Source organism: Podarcis vaucheri (assembly GCF_965113315.1).
Source record: "Podarcis vaucheri genome assembly, chromosome: 9".
NCBI lineage: Eukaryota > Metazoa > Chordata > Lepidosauria > Squamata > Lacertidae > Podarcis > Podarcis vaucheri.
The window spans coordinates 55,241,033-55,257,714 of record NC_138767.1 but is presented as its reverse complement, the minus strand read 5'-3'; the positions used below and the strand labels follow the sequence as shown (position 1 = coordinate 55,257,714).

Genomic DNA, 16,682 nt, shown 5'->3' with positions numbered 1-16,682 from the left:
GTAGTGGTTGCAACTCTAAGGAATAATGTGAGTAAAAACAACAACACCACAAGTTAAACAACATGGAACACATAGATTTATCTTGCCCCATTGTGTTCCCTACCTGATGGGTAACAACAATCATAAAGGTAAAGGTAAAGGTACCCCTGACCATTAGGTCCAGTTGCGGACGACTCTGGGGTTGCGGCGCTCATCTCGCTCTATAGGCCGAGGGAGCCGGCATTTGTCCGCAGACAGCTTCCAGGTCATGTGGCCAGCATGACTAAGCCACCTCTGGTGAACCAGAGCAGTGCACGGAAACACCCTTTACCTTCCTGCTGGAGTGGTACCTATTTATCTACTTGCACTTTGACGTGCTTTCAAATTGCTAGGTGGGCAGGAGCAGGGACCGAGCAATAGGAGCTCACCCCGTCGCGGGGATTTGAACTGCTGATCTTCTGATTGGCAAGCCCTAGGCTCTGTGATTTAGACCACAGCACCACCCGCATCCCAACAACAATCATACAGAGCATCTGTTTTTTGAGTGCTCAAACTCTTCTGTTATTTTTATGTCAATAATCCTGACAACGCTGTAAGGTAGGTCAGTATTATGAGAATCCGTGTGCTGCGTAGGATAAAATGAAGGACTGGGATGGAAGAGGCCCAGATTCAAATCCCCTCTTGGCCTTCAAGCTTACTGGGTGACCCTGGGCCAGGCACACTCTCTCCGTCTAACCTGCCACACATGTGATGATAAAAAGAGGGAGAATGGTGACACCAGCTTGAGCTTTTTTGGTAGAAAGGCAAAATGTAAATGCAATAAATATCGAATAATAATGTTATAGTTCCACATATTGCACATTGGTGGAGAGGAGAGGGTGCAGAAGCCGAAAGATGAGTTTCTGACAAAAACCACTTACGGAGTTGACTGACAGTTGCATAGCACCATTTCTTCTGTTATTTGTTCTTTAACACAAACTCCAATTAAGCTTTGAATCACTGGCTTGCACAATAAGGTTTGTCTGTTGCCTCCTGTTCCCTAAAATTACCAACCACAGAAGTTGCAACACAATTTCATTTGATCTTTGCTCTGTTCCCCTACAGGCTTGAAGACCCACAGGAAGAGCAGGCAGTTTTGTGGATTAAGATTAACATCTGGATAGAAGTTACCTTTTCTTTACCCCTCGCGCCGTTTACCCCAAGATGAGTCAAAAAGACCCATCAGAAGGAGTGGAAGGAAGCTCAGAAGAACCTTTATGTTTGATCTGTGGCCAGCCCCACTTCCCAGAAGAGAACCATGTCTATAGCTACACAGAAGATGTGGATGACGATCTCATCTGCCACATTTGCTTGCAACCGCTGCTTCAACCTCTGGACACGCCATGTGGCCACACCTACTGCACAATTTGTCTTACGGATTTCCTAGTGGAAAAAGACTTTTGCCCGGTGGATCGCAAAACTCTGACCCTACAGTCTTGCAGAAAGTCAAGCATATTAGTCAATAAACTCTTGGATAAACTAATGGTTAGCTGCCCTTTCTCAGAGCACTGCTCGGAGGTCGTGCAACGCTGTAACCTTGAGCAGCATTTTCAGAATGGGTAAGTCCTCCTGTATATTTCCGCTCCCCCCCCCCTTCACTGACAGGAATCACATCAGTGTCCTTTGTGTGACAGCTAATGGCTTTTCCCCCCAACAAGAAAACAAACAGGTTCTGTTGCAAGTTAGTTTGCTGTAAAAAGTAGGAGGTGAGTCTCCCTAGTGAGGCTGTAGCAGTTACTAATGGAAGACTGTGCCCTAGTTGGATACACCAGAGAGAGATATATCATATCATCAAAGGCTATTGGTAAAGCCTTATTCCACTTTGTTGAGTCACAAGTATGAGAAGAATGAATCTTATGCACACAAACAAAACACGAGGTAAACCTCTCCTAAAATGAATCTTTAAAGCTCCCCATTCTTTTTCACTTTAGTTAAATCTTAAAGAGCTGGAGTCTGCAGCTTTATAATGGTGATACTTTACACCTCGGAGCCTGATTAAGATATTGAAGCAGTGTGTGAAAGTGCCACAAGGGTGTGTGTGGATGCTGACTTTCATATGTTTGAGGTATACGGGTTTGGGCGTATTAAAATGGAGTATGGATGGTCTATACAGAACAACAGGCTACACATTTCCCATCAGACCCTGAAATACATTGGGGTGTTTTTTTTAGGATATCAGAAGAACATCATGCCTTCAAAAGATGAAGGGTTTCTATAACCATTAACCAATTATGTTTTGGATCCTCATAATGTCATAAATATGTTCACCTATACCTACTGGATTGGGTACTGGAAAAATTAGAGTAGTCAAAGAATAAAGCCAGCCCAATATTATTTCTCTTTCTTGTTCCCTTTCTTCTAAATTGTTTTCTTTTGTAAATATAAAACATGGCCTCCCCAGTGTGGCAGATTCCCCACACTTCACAATAACATTTTTGGCAGGACTCATCATGCGGATTGAGGGTGTATGAATCCCTTCTCTGCTGTAATATTTTACTCACTGGGTGGATCAGGACTATCTGGTTGTGATGAACATCTCTGCTGCGGAGCTGAGGCACAATGATTTACAACATGGGATCATTCTGATCCACCTGTTATGAGGGCTGTATTTACTGTGTATTTTCCAATGTGAATTGCCTTTAACAATTGTAGGAAAGATACAGCCAGCTGTATCAAGCTGTACAACCCAAGGCCTTCTCTTTTGCTATAACATAGGTAAAGGTAAAAGGACCCCTGACCATTAGGTCCAGTCGTGACCGACTCTGGGGTTGCATCGCTCATCTTGCTTTATTGGCTGAGGGAGCCAGCGTACAGCTTCCAGGTCATGTGGCCAGCATGACTAAGCCGCTTCTGGCGAACCAGAGCAGTGCACGGAAACGCTGTTTACCTTCCCGCTGGAGCTGTACCTATTTATCTACTTGCACTTTGACATGCTTTCGAACTGCTAGGTTGGCAGGAGCTGGGACTGCCAACCTTCTGATCGGCAAGTCCTAGGCTCTGTGGTTTAACCCACAGCGCCACCCGTGTCCCTTTGCTGTAGCATATGATATTACAAACTAGTATTCCTAACCAATACTCTGAAGCCCATTATTTTGTGACATTTTGGTTGGCCCAGATAAATATTGCCGAGCTGTGGATTTTGGAGGTTTTCACATGGAGGCCGTGGTCTCTAGTTGGCTAGATTGGACCAGAGTCGAAGGGAGGAAAAATCTGTCTTTGTTTTCATTCTCAGAAAATATGTAGTCTTGGGGAAGTTTCTTTATTTGTACTTAATTTCTACCTGTCTGAGCTTACCTCCCTTGTGCTTCATTAAACTTATCCCTTATTAAAACTATCCCTTACCCACCTAGTTGACTAAATTGCTGTCGGGCTAAATTTAAGATTTATTTTGCACTTCGAAGGAATTTGAAATGGGCCAAGTTCTATTTTTGCAGTAGTGCTTTGTTGTCTGCCTTGGGCTTGAATCCACCTTTTGGCTTCCTCAAATACCTTCAGGGACACCACTTGACCTCAGGTAACATAGTGAAACTGGTTCAGTAGCTAATGCAATTTTCTCTGCCCTATCTCAGAAAGTAGACCCAAGAAAGCAGGTGGCCTGGTCTAAATAGTCCTCTTCTCTTTCCTTTCCTGAGGCATTTGACCCAACCCCTTGCAAGCCAAAACCTGTTGTTTTATTGCAATGTGGTACTAGCTATGCTCTCTTGGGTTTTTCTTGAATTCAGCATTGACAGTGAGATTGTAGGGGCTTTTGTGGGAGTGACATTCACCTGCAATTCAGGTTTCATTTGGGTTGATGTACTCTGCTGTGGTTGGTAATGGGTTTTTTATAGCATATTATTCCACTGTCTTTATGGTTTAAATATGTAACCTGCTCCAAGAGCCTGGGTTGAAGAGCAGCTAAAAAAATAAACATTGCAGTAATCATCACCCAGAAATTAATTATATCTTGCCCCACCGTTTACATAGCTTTCCAGTCTAAGTGCTGGCCCATACTGGGACCAGTTTAGCCTTAGCAAATGCCATTAAACCATTTCCTGGGATGTTTTAATTACCTGCACTGTTCTCACCCCAAATATTCTACATGGTTGACTTGTATGATGATGTCAGCTAGCTGGGTAATCTGTATGGCCGGCTTCCTGGACAGAGTCTAGGAGCATTCTAGGAAAACGTGCATTTAGCCTTGAGATACCCCAGTATACTGGTCAGTACAGTAGGGACTATAAGAAGCTATTATTGGCAAGATCTCCCAGGACCTATGTATGTAGTAATATAAGCTGAATTTTACAAGTAGGATGAATAATAGACTGTTCAGGGCTGGAGATCCACACGGAGCTGTTTGGGAGGCAACATTTTATGAACAAGCCACATACTGTGGTAGCTTGGTTGTTGAATGGCTTGGCTCCCAAACAAATCAGCTCCTGAATGCCACAAACCTGGAAGTAAGTGTTTGGGTTTGCGAACATTTTTAGGAAGCCAAACCTCTGACGCAGCTTCCAATTGAGTCCAGGAAGCTCCTGCAGCCAATCGGAAGCTGTGCCTTGGTTTTCAAACGCTTCCGGGAGTCAAACAGACTCCCGGAATGGATTAAGTTTGACAACCAAGGTACCACTGTATCTCAGAAAGAAGGATGTGGAAGGGAAATCTGTGGCTGCCAGTATGTTTTCCTTTTACCTACCCCAGAGTGATGAGCAGAACACATCACTTGATTACATGCTGTGCACTTGAGCGCTGCCCATCAAGACGTTGTCATTAACGAAGCAGCCTGCTTATTTAATGGGATACCAAGTCCAAGTGTTGGAAAGGGTGTGAACCTAATTGCATTTGTTTTCATTTTAAATCCACTTGCAATACTTGCTCCCCTGCCTGCACAGTTTGCCAGAATCAAATCTGGATTGGATAATCAGAAGCCTTCCTGTTTTATAGCTCCCCGCTCCCTCCATCTGGCTGAATCAGATCAGACAGCGTCATGATGGAGCGTTGAAAGGACAGTCCATGTTGGCAGTACACGTCTCCTGCTTCTGACCTGCCTGTGTGGCTTCCCATTTTGCCACGTTCAGGTTCCTTCCTGCCCTCTTTTTTGTTATGCAGCCGAGCTCATAACCCATCTGCCTCTCCGACCAGTGATGTAAATGTACCAGCTGCTTCTGAGGAACCACTCTGAAGAGTGCAGGAGGCAGGTCTTTTCCCTGTGCATCAGCCTGCTTTTTTTGCAGCAATAAGTCACTGCCTCGCCTCGCACCAACCATGCTCTGCTCTCCCTTAAACCCTCACATCTAACCTCCATCTGAGAATCAGATCAAGTAATCCTCTTACAGGTCAATGATTTTTTTCCAGCATAGCTTCATTTAAGGGATTTGCATTAGTTCATAATGTGCTCTCGATTGTGTTGAAATTGAAAGGCTTGTTTAAAAAACGAAGGGGGGGGGGGAGGCTGGAATTGGCTGGCATAAAAAAAGCTTGAAGTTCTGTGTCCCATCACAGAGAAATCAAGAGGCAGAGACAGAGAGAGAGAAAGGGGCAGCAGTTTTAAATCTTGCGCTTGGAAAATGAAGGCTCTGCTGTTGTTGGTTCTACCATGGCTAAGTCCTGCAAACTACATAGACAATGTGGGGAATCTGCACTTCCTGTACTCAGAGCTGTGAGTACTCACAGTTGTGATGTTGTGGTGGTGTCTCTGTGTTGTGTCTCTGTGTTGTCTTTTTAAAAGGAATGGGGAAAAGACGTCCCTTTGTTACTTCTCCTTCGTACCTGTGTGTGTACATATGTATGTGTAATAAATGAATAAGCCTGCTTAACAGTCACATACCTAATCTGAGAGGCTTGGAACAAGAATGCCCCCCTTTTTTGGCACTTTCTCTTTTTAAAGTGCTGGGAAAAGCTGAGACGAGCATTGTTTTCCTTCCCTACTTCCATTTGCTGAGTTGCTTTTTGGGACTGAGGGTCTTTTTCCCTGGACTAGATTCAGGGAGATGTGCAGAACACTCTGTAGATGAACCGGTAGCTAGCCTACACACTCTCTCACTTGCTGAGAACCTTTTCACAATGCATAATTTCTTTAGGGATGTGAAAATGTGCCCCATTTCTGTCCACAGTTAGGATGTTAATTTTCTTTAACTCTGCTTTATTTGGAATATACTTAAAGGATCATCATTGGGGGGGGTGAGTGTGTGTGTGTGTGTGTGTGAGAGAGAGAGAGAGAGAGAGAGAGAGAGAGAGAGAGAATATAAATGCTATTTTCCATATAGATATATATGGCAGCGTAGCTCATAAACGATGCTTGTTGAGTTAGCTTGTAAATGTCATGATGAATTGCCTTCTGAATGCTGATTATCCTTATTGAGGTTTTTGGGTAGCAATGCCTAATCTGTAAAATATGTTCCAAAGTGAAATGGATTTAGTGAAGTACGGTGTGACACGTTAGGAAAATTCATATAGTGCATGCATAATTTGCCTTTAAAATGCATAAAATGATGATGATGATATGGTTTCAAGGGGGGCATTTCAATAATTGGTGTAACATGCAGTGGCTGAGTGCAAGCGTGAGCACATGTATGTCTAGAAATAGTAATTTGCCTGGGTTGTTGCTGTTAGCATTTTGAGAAAACAGCGTAAAAGGCAACTATTAATATTTCAGGGACCTTTACAAGGAGCATTCTGAATTTCACTACAGATCACACAGTCCCCCCCCCCCAAAAAAAAGAAATTGGTATTATATATGTAGCTTAACTGTTTAAAAAGATCATTAGGAAAATAACGATTAGTGGAAGCAAATCGTAGAGGATCAGGATCAAACCAGACCAGATAAACTTTCATAATAGAGACAATGGCATCTGGGACATCAGTTTCCAGGAAAACAAACAGATGAGATTAATCAGAGCATACACAGAGAAAACTCCTCCCCGTAGTTGTTTCCTAGGGAATTCTGTTCCATTCCTGTCACTCACAGAGGGCTACTATGTACAGTAGCTCCTCGACTTGAATTTATTTTGCCCTCCAACCTACAAAACCCTTAACTGCACTTTGATTGCTATTCTTGTTGACATGCACTTTACCCAATTGGTTTGCTGTTGGATGCGCCTTGCCAGTTATCAGCAACAACCAAATCTGTTTAGTGGTTCACTCTGCTGGGGGGAGGGGGGAGGGGAGGGAACAAATCAACCACAGCACAGAACTGCATGTGAACTGGGTCACAGCAGCAAAATTAGGGTATGAAACCAGCAAATATTGCTCCTGTTGTAAAGAAGTCAATGCAACAAGGCTAGAATGGGACGCTTACATTTTGTGTGTGTGTGTCTAGGTTTCAATGCAACAAGGATGCACTATGCTAATCTAGAATGCTGTGTGTGGCTGGGTTTGATTTCTCTGCTTGGTGAATGAGCAAGGCATCTCAAAGTGTGTCTTTTTATTTTTGTTGTACTATGGAGGGGCATGAGAGCTATGATTCACAACCCTAGATATGTGGGAAAGACTGAAGCGAGTTAGAGGCTCTCTGCCTTGAAGCTGGTAGTGTCTCTCCAAGGGATAATTCTTGAAACAGGACATGCCAGGGATTGAACTTAGGACATTCAGTATGTGAAACATGAACTCTACTCTTAATAGGCCTCCTATCTCTTCTTTATTATGATTCCACATATACTAGAACTGAGCCTTGGCAACAAAGGCATGCTTTTCTGCTCAGCCTGGTGTGCAGCAGCTAAAATTAAATCCTGCCTGCAGCGCTACTCAACAAGAATTCCAAATATTAGTCAACACAAATATTACAGATTTGCAGAAATAATATTGTCAGCCCAGCACCTGTTGCTGCCCCCAATACGTCTGTCTTGTGTGGTGCACTGGTGCCTTTCAGGGTCCCTTGATATGTTGCAGAGGGTGCTGGGTTGCCACTCTTAGATCACACATAAGCCTCTCAAGTAACCAATAGATTGCTTGTTGTTGTTGTATTTTGTTGTTATCCTGTTCTGGCCTGGCTGCACTCCAGCAAAGAATTGAACTTGAGAAAAGTGGTTCATCAGCAGGAAACAGGGCCAAGCAAGTGGATCAAAGCTGTGCAGGACCTTGGACAGTTCCCAGAGACTATGATCTGCCCAGATGCCCAGATCAAAAGTATCCTTCTGATGACTGCCAGAGTGAAGGGGCAGGGAATTTGAAGAAGCTGCGTCTGGTTGACTCACACTGTGCATTCTGCCTTCCCCTAGCAGAGCAAACAGCCTTGGATGGTGTACTGGGCAGATTCAGGCTTATCCACACTTCCTCTTGTTTTGTTGCTTTCCCCCAGGGAAAACTGCTCTCTAGAGCTCAGTCAGAGCAAACAGCAATTCAGGTTTTCTCCAATTTGACATCTGCTCTTTAGTAATAAAGCAGAACAAATTTTCCCTGGGAAAGCTGCAGGCACAGTACAAGCAGAAGTGTGAATGAGCCCTCAGACTACTCACCTGAAAAGACTGAGCACTTTCTTCCACGTTGGGAGTCTGGTAACTTCTCAGAGATGTTTTTGGTCATTTCCCTCACAGTCTCTATATCCAAAGGGCTTTGAGGTGATAAAGTCCCTTTGGCAGATGATTCTGGTTCAAAGTCATTATCAGAAGGTTTCACATGGGAAACAGTAAGAGGCTGGATCACTCCAGTTATCAGTTGGACTCAGTGCTATTTTTCTCTTATAATGGCAATGGTGCCCACCTGAGAGGTGCCAGAACTGAGTTTTGCCTGAAAAAAATGCGCTGGTTGCACTACTGCTCCAATCCAGTGCATGCCTGGACTCCAGTCAAGAGTTTTCCTCAGTGGTGCTGGAAGGACATTTTTTTTTAAAAAAAAAAAATGTCTGAAAATAGGCGGCCTTGTGTTGGGAATAAAATTAAGACATTTTAACCAGTAAGGGTATAATGGTCAATTGATGACTATGACCTATGCACGTTTACACAGAAGTCACCATGGGGCTTGTTCACAAGTAGGCGTGCATCCAGTTGTAGCCTCAATAGTATATAAATAGAAACAGTCCTGAAAACTTTTAGCCAGTCCACTTGCCACAAGAGAAGGAAGTACTTGGCTGGCTCCTTCTGGAAACTGCAGTCACCCAAAAGAAATGATACTACAGCCCTGCTGTGTAGCTCCTCTTCCATTTCAACCCCATAATTCAGATGATCAAACAAGCTCCTCCCTCTGTGTTCAGAAGCATGCCAAGGTTTCCTGATGTACACAGGGATTGTCTTTCAGCTGCCACACAGATCAGTGAATCCCTGTGGTTTGCAAGGTAAATGGGCTGAGGGCGTGTGTACGGCTTTGTCCCCCTCCCCACCCTTGTACTCCGTGCAAGAACTGCATTGCGTGCTTTTGCTCCAGGTTTCTCGCTTTTGCTTGCTTGCTTCTGCAGCCTTGACCTCATGAGACAGGCAAATGAGGACATTACAGCACAGCTGATTCTATGCAGCTTGAACTGTGGTAGTGTTGGAAGTTGCTGCAGATGATGGTTAACGGGCATTGTTTTTAAAAGGTGTTGGTCTCAAGTCTTGTCTGCCCAGATGTGTCTTGGTGTTCACACGAGAGACAGTACATATTTAGTTCCCGCCTTCATTGGTGCTTTGGGTAGGTAATCCACATCTGAGTCTTTGAAATGCATGTCAAGACTCAATCCCAGGGAACCCTCTTTCAAGCTGAAGATGACTTCTGCCCTCATTTTGTTGCACTGTACATTTAAAGGGAATGATCTGAGCCTTCTTTGTCCTATCTGTGACAGGAAGCTGTCTCATATTGAGCCAGACCATCTAGGTTGGTGTTGCCTACTACACTGACTTGTAGAAGCTTTTGTGGGTTTCAGGAAAGAGATTTCCCAGCCTTACCAGGGAAAATATCTGGGATATTTTGCGTGCAAGGCACGTGCTCTATGACTGAGCTAGGGCTGTGTTAGGCTGTGAGACAGTAATTGACTCAAGGTAACCCTGTAAGCGTTATGGGTAAAGAGATCCGCAAGTTGGACATCCTACCAAGTCCTTGCTCTCATTCTCATAGCAGTGTAGTGTGAGGCCCCAGGGCAGACAAAAACCCTTAGGTATCATAAAGTCCAGAAACTTTGCAATCCCCGATACAGCCTCTGCTAGGAACATTTGAGATATATGGGGGGTTATCTTCTATTGCTTTCCCGCCCCCCGCAACATGCTCTGACAAATCTCTGCTGCTGTCTTCTGCCATATAAAAGGATGGATAGTGCAACTAATGCAATTTAAATGAAAGCACTAACATATTTTACCCTCTGGTGCTCATGGAAAGCGCTTCTATATTTCAGGGGCAGCATTTGGCTTCAGTTGATGTCATGTTGCATGTAGTATTTGCTCCTGGCTGCTTTGTGACAGTTTTCAGAAACAGTAACATCAGGCAAAGTCAGTTAGGGACAGGGCTTCTGTAGCAAACCATCAGAATCAAGCTAGCTGCTGAAGTTAAAGCAGAGCAAGGCAAAAGGTAAAAACTGTCATTACAGTCCCGCCGAATAAATAAGGAATTGAGTTTTATGCCTATGTTGCATGAAAGGAGCTGCCTTGCATGTTTCCTCTTGTATGGCATGCCGAAATGGAAAGGGGGACAACCAATCTGGTTGCAGTGTGTGCTGCATTGGATAGAGAGCTGATTCAGAGCATGGAGATCTAGATTCAAATTTCCACTTGTCTGTGTAAACACACCTTCTCACAGCCTAAAGGAGGTATCCTAGGTGGCTGTGAGCTTCCTGGAGGATAAATCTCGTTTAAACCACCCAGAGGTCACTGTCTGAAGGAACACTCTGAACACTCATGCTCATTGGCTACATTCAAATGAAGGAAAGCTATTGCATCTCAACCCTTTTCTGGTTATTTGGCTATAACTTTTGATAGAATACAGAGAACTGAACTAACTTTGTTGCACTGCATTCTTCATTAAATTATCTTTCCATTGATATATAATTTTATAGTACTACAGTGGTAGCTTGGGTTACATACGCTTCAGGTTACATACACTTCAGGTTACAGACTCCGCTAACCCAGAGATAGTACCTCGGGTTAAGAACTTTGCTTCAGGATGAGAACAGAAATCATGCAGCAGCAGCGGGAGGCCCCATTAGCTAAAGTGGTACCTCAGGTTAAGAACAGTTTCAGGTTAAGAATGGACCTCCGGAACGAATTAAGTATTTAACCCGAGGTACCACTGTACTACAAAAATAAGTGGTGGTATGAGCCATCAAACCTCGGAAATACACTTTTCCCAAAAGGTTTCCACAGTTTTGGCCGCTAGTGTAGATAATACTGTGGGATGATGCTGATGAAAAGGATGGTGTATGGCTGACTGGTGATGACAGAATCCGCACCTAGAAAGGCATCTTTTCTCTTGCGCTGAGGCTGGTGGTGCAGGGATCTCTGAGATCCACTCGTTCCGCTCTCATAGAAACTGCTGGCCGTGGTGTTGCTACGGCTCCATGCGGTTTATGCCTCTTCTCTGTGTGTGCTCTCAGCCCGCAGGGGACACTTTGAATCCTCAGCTGCATGCCAAGACACAGAGAATCAATTTGAAGCCCCAAAAGATAGAATGGCTGACGGAGAAGGTCACTAAACACTCACCAGCTGCTCTACTCCTTGGAGCTTGGAGGCAGATTCATCACAAAGGTCAAGGGTGCTTAATAAAAATATAATAAAAAATTAAAATCTGCCGGGTGTGCTTTAGTGTTGCAAGGACAGACCTACAGGCAACTGCAGGGACTGAGCTGAGAATCTTCTTCTTGTCCATCATGAATAAATGGGTGGAGGGAATTGCTTTTCGTATTGCCAGAACAGAACAGTGTTGTCAGAACTATCAGATAAAGGCTGTGAGATCCTTGATTGTCTCTGTCAGGCCGCCAAAGCTAGGCCAAACTAGGTTAATTGTAACAGATTAGGGCAGGGTGAGCTAGGCCTCCAATGTACGGAAGCAGCTCACTTTCATTCCATACTGTTAGGGTGCCTGCTGCGCTTGTTCCTCTTTGCTTCTCACCCCCAAGGATGGCCTTCCATTGGATAGATGGGACATTTGTCCAGGAGTAGGCAGGGCTATTTACCCAGCAGCCAGGTATGCAAGCATAACCCCACACTGCTCACCAGCAACATAGCCAGTCAGCTTGACTCCTTGGCAGTGGTTGCACCTCTACAGCAATGACTGGACACTCTATGCATAAAGAAACTGCTACCAAATAGAGTGGTGTTTAACATTTCTGGATGTTCCCCATTCTGCACCTAGGTCTGTGGTTCTGCGCTCACATTCTTTGGGAAGTAACATGAACTCAGCAGGACTTGCTTTGGATTTGGCTATATGGACCAGCTATAAGGCCCCTTGAGCCCCATGGCAAACTTCTGAATGAGCTGCAGTACCTCCTCCTGGCCCATATTGGCAGCAGTGGATAGCTAGCTTAAGGCACCAGTGATTTCCCCTTTCTGGCATAGTGAGCGGAGTCTGAACATCTGGTTCAAGACCTCTGGCACTTTATACAGTGAAAGATTGTTTCCACTAATAGGTGTTCAGTCAAACTGCTCTGTTAATTTGAGACTGAGACCATCAAGTCTCAGTTAAGTGGTTTATAGCTTGCTAACATGTTTATTTAGATGTAAGTCCCAATGCAACTTACTTCCATTCAATTCATGACAGGGAGATGCATGGGTGCTGCTGAGCCTTGCATCATTTTTCAACTCTCTGGTAACATGTAGTTGAAATTTCTACTTCCAGACACCATTTCACTGCTTCCCGCTTGAAGTGGGTGGGGGAATGCAAACTGGTGATGTCTTGCTACATGTCTTTTCAACCATGCACCACTTAGAAGATTCAATGGGGAGTTGGTGATTGCCAGCCCTAAAGTATTTCTCTATAACTGGAAGTTTGGACGTAACTTATTTCTTAGTTCATAAACTTTCATGCTCAACAGACTGATTCATCAGATGCACAAAGGAGATTAGAACGTAGTAGCTTTATGTATTCATAGATTTAAGTACAGTGGAGGGCACATCAATTAGATAACAAAGTATACATAAAGGCATTTTGACAGCTGAACTGAAATGCAGCAAATAAATTAGTTTTGAATGCAATTTTATAGATGGGGATGATGAAAAATGAGGCCATTAGTTTGCAGGATAAGATAGATCTAAAAGAACAAAACTGATGAGGGGAAATCAAACCTTAGTTAATAGCTTCTGACCTACATTTCCCCATCATTCATTGTTGCCCAGTGAATCTTGCATTCAACAAGCCTAGATGCTCACTTCACCATCCTTCAGGCCCACAGCACAGTCTGTCTGAAGAGGCAGTAGAGTTCTTACATCCCAAGTGTGGTCTAACACGCTTTGCTGGCATAAGATGTACCAAACATGATATTGGCATGCTCAGCCATGAGACCACCCCTTCTTTAATTGTTGCAAGCAGGCCTCTTTGATTCTTTTTGCACCCTACCAGCTGAAACCCATCCCTCTCCTATAAAGAAAAAAAATTCTTATATTAGAGAAAAGGGATCCGGTAACAGATGCCAGTGGTCTTCAGTGAAACTAGATGCAGGTAGTCCTAGCAGGCTGCCCCACTTATAGCAAATGAAGTTCAAGGCGTTGTTTTCTACCCAGAAACAGACTATGCTAAAACATTGTGATTTCCTAGCAGAAAATGTTATGGATCATTTCCAGTTGATATATTGAGACTTTTCTGACAACTATTGCCCTTATTCACTCTTCCCCAAGGGGGGTGTTATGTTGTTGTTGTTGTTGCAGGCAGGACAAAAAAATGGCCCCCTGTTTAGGCAGAGAGTAGTAAATATCCACTTTTCAGTTGTTGTTGTTTTCCAAATAACCAGCTTACTTTGAAGTACCCATTCCCAAAGTTCCTGATTCTAGCTCATTGGGAAGTACCCTATTGACTCCCCATTAAGTCATTGAAGTTTAATTATATGTCCATATTTCCAAGGACAACCAGATTAATGAATATTGCAGTGGAATGAATTCTGCCATTCCAACTATTTAGGAAGTGAGTTAGGAAGTGAATTAGTTTGTTCATTATCTGCAAACACTACACTACACATCTGCTCTCAAATCAGGATAATATATATATAATTTGCTGGGGGGAGAGAACCATATATCATCCTTGCTCAAGATTCAGCCTTGAATATTAAATTCTTATTTTGAGAAATGCAAAGGGTTGTATTTACAGGTCTACTATCTCTTCTCTTCATTCTGCAAGATCTCCTTCCTTTGGCAAAGCTGAATTCCAACGGAAGGAGTCGGCAGAAGGAAAATATGGGATGCACATGCCTTTGTGTGTGTATTTTTCATGTACTTGCATACATTTTGGGCCTTCCCATTGCATTGGTCTTGAGAGACCTTGTGTAATGGTCAAGGAATGCAATATTCATTTATCTTCTTCCGGGATCCAAATTTAATCTTGTATTACCCTTGATATAGCTACACAAGGAAAACATTAAGCTGGCCTCTGATTTTTCTTGGACTCTGCTTGGAATAAGCTGGCTAACGTGCAAATTATTTTGACAACTGATCCAAAACACAGGAGAAGAGAAGTTTGTTGACATCTTGTTGGTGTGGTTTGAGGTTAAACAGGAAACTTTACAAATGGAGCATCATTACAATGCCATAAATGAAAAATGTATTATATAGTTTTTTTATTTGAACCTGTAAACCTTAGACCTCAAACACTGAAGACCATTACCATTTCCTCTATATTGAGATTAGGGTGATGCCCTTAAATCAGGTGTGGGGAACATGCAGCCCCACATGATGTTGGATTCCAAACCCCATCAGCCACAGTCAGCATTGCCAATAGTGAGGAACGATGGAAGTTGTAGCCCAACAATATGTGGCGGGTCGCAGGCTCACCCTGCTTTAAAGTACAGCAACTCCAGCTGACCTCTTGAGTTGTTTGGTTGGGCCAACCTTGGATTAGAAAGGGTTTTGCATCTGAATTTTGACTATTTGTACACGTATGAAATTTGTTGATATTTTTGTACATGCCTCATTCCCTTTGGAAGCGCAGCTGTTCCCAGCAGCTGGGGTTTGAAGGGACGTGACTATATGTTCTGGCCATGTCATGTTCACATAAAACTAGTGTCTTAATTCTACTTTTTAACACCTGGGAGGCTCTCCTAGAATTGTGTGTGTGTGTGTGTGTGTTTTGAAAGCCAGAATCTGCTCTAACATTCTTTATTACATGAATGTTTGTCCTTTGTTTTTGTCTGCTGTTCTTCCTCGCTAAATGTGCAGTGTGTACTTTTTGGACAACTGCTTAATCTCATGATTTGGAACATTGCTTGGGTCATAAGTGTTGTTTTGTCACCATCACCAATGAGCCTTTTTTCCTTCCAAATTTCCTTCTCCCAGAAGAGATTAAATTCCAGGACATTCTTGTTGTATCCATCCAAGACATGAAGATGATAAGAGTGGACAGTAATGGTTGCTACATTTCACATTGCATGTGCACAGCTTTTGAATTTGGCAACTGTAGTAGAACCGAGAACTTTCAGATGGAGAGTAGATGTAAAGTCTCATTAGCTGCATGCCAGTAGCAGACCAGATTACGGAAGGGGGAGAAATTTGGCTGGGCTTTCAATTTAATACAAATCTAGTGCATTCAACTTCCAGTATGCAAACTGAAATACAGCTATCCTTCGAGGTTCACACCTTTCCAAATTTTGCAGTGAGGTTCTTCAACCAAAAGACGTGTATAGGAATGCATATGTTAGGGACAAAATGCAGTTCAAAATGCAAAAATTGTTTGCAAAATATTTGGCAAGACTGGATACAAAAATGCATCTAGGAGAACGCTGCACTAAAACACTGATAAATTTTCACTAGGGCTTTTTTAAAATCACAAACTTGACGCAAAAATGTAGCAAAGGAATAAATGAGAAACAGAGAGAAACTGAAACTGGCAGCTACGTACACCCATAAATCAGATTAATGCATATTTCAGTTTACTGCAAGCTGGTGCCCTCCAGCAAAGTCTGGAGGGCACCAGCTTGGGGAATGGCGATACAGCTCTATATACTTAACCATTTTTCAGCTATAACACCAACAAGGGGACTTCCAAACATTTGTTGCTACTGTTAGACAGACAGTTCTTGAAGCAGAATGTCCTCATTAACCCTTGCAAGGGTTTTGACCTACCATTACTTTACAAGCACAAAGCTCCCCCTAATTCCCATGGGGATTCCACTTATCCACCCAGCTAGGAGGAAGCGAAACAAGGATTTACTCCCTTCTTCCAGCTGGACGATGTGGTTTGTCAGTGATTGAATCAACATGCTGGTCACTCACTATACACTATGATATCTGTAAGAAGTCATAACATGGAGATACATGACCTAAACATGGGGAAAAAGCTACCCTAAATTACTTACTGGTAAAAAATAATAATGAGCCCTAATTCAGACCAGATACACATTCTGAGAATAGGTTTCACTCCCTGCTTCTCTGTCATCAAATTTCATCCTTTGCAATCTATCTTCAATATCCAGGTCAGTTATTTGATGGCTGCTGTATCAAATAACTCCTTGAAATATACGAAAAGTCTCTTGGGGGGGTCTTTTCGTTTGCAATTAATGCAAACTTATTTTCACCCAGGTTTCTCCAGCTATTGGTTGTTGAGATGTTTCCGCCGCTCAGTAAATACATGCTGACAAGCAATTAAAA

At 43.2% G+C, this 16,682-nt stretch overlaps 1 protein-coding gene across 7 annotated transcripts in view; it reads left to right on the top strand.

Annotated features, from left to right (window-relative positions):
• Nucleotides 1-16,682, top strand: part of LNX1 (ligand of numb-protein X 1) — a 117,866-nt gene that overhangs the window by 48,632 nt on the left and 52,552 nt on the right. For 4 of the 7 annotated variants that reach the window (XM_082238120.1, XM_082238123.1, XM_082238121.1 and 1 more), the window contains one exon: nucleotides 1,084-1,577. In XM_082238120.1, coding sequence (XP_082094246.1) covers nucleotides 1,183-1,577 — 395 coding nt within the window. In that variant the 5' untranslated portion in view covers nucleotides 1,084-1,182. Of the gene's footprint in view, nucleotides 1-1,083; nucleotides 1,578-5,203; nucleotides 5,657-16,682 lie in introns of those variants that run through there. The other 3 variants (XM_082238124.1, XM_082238126.1, XM_082238125.1) reach the window with 3 other exon arrangements.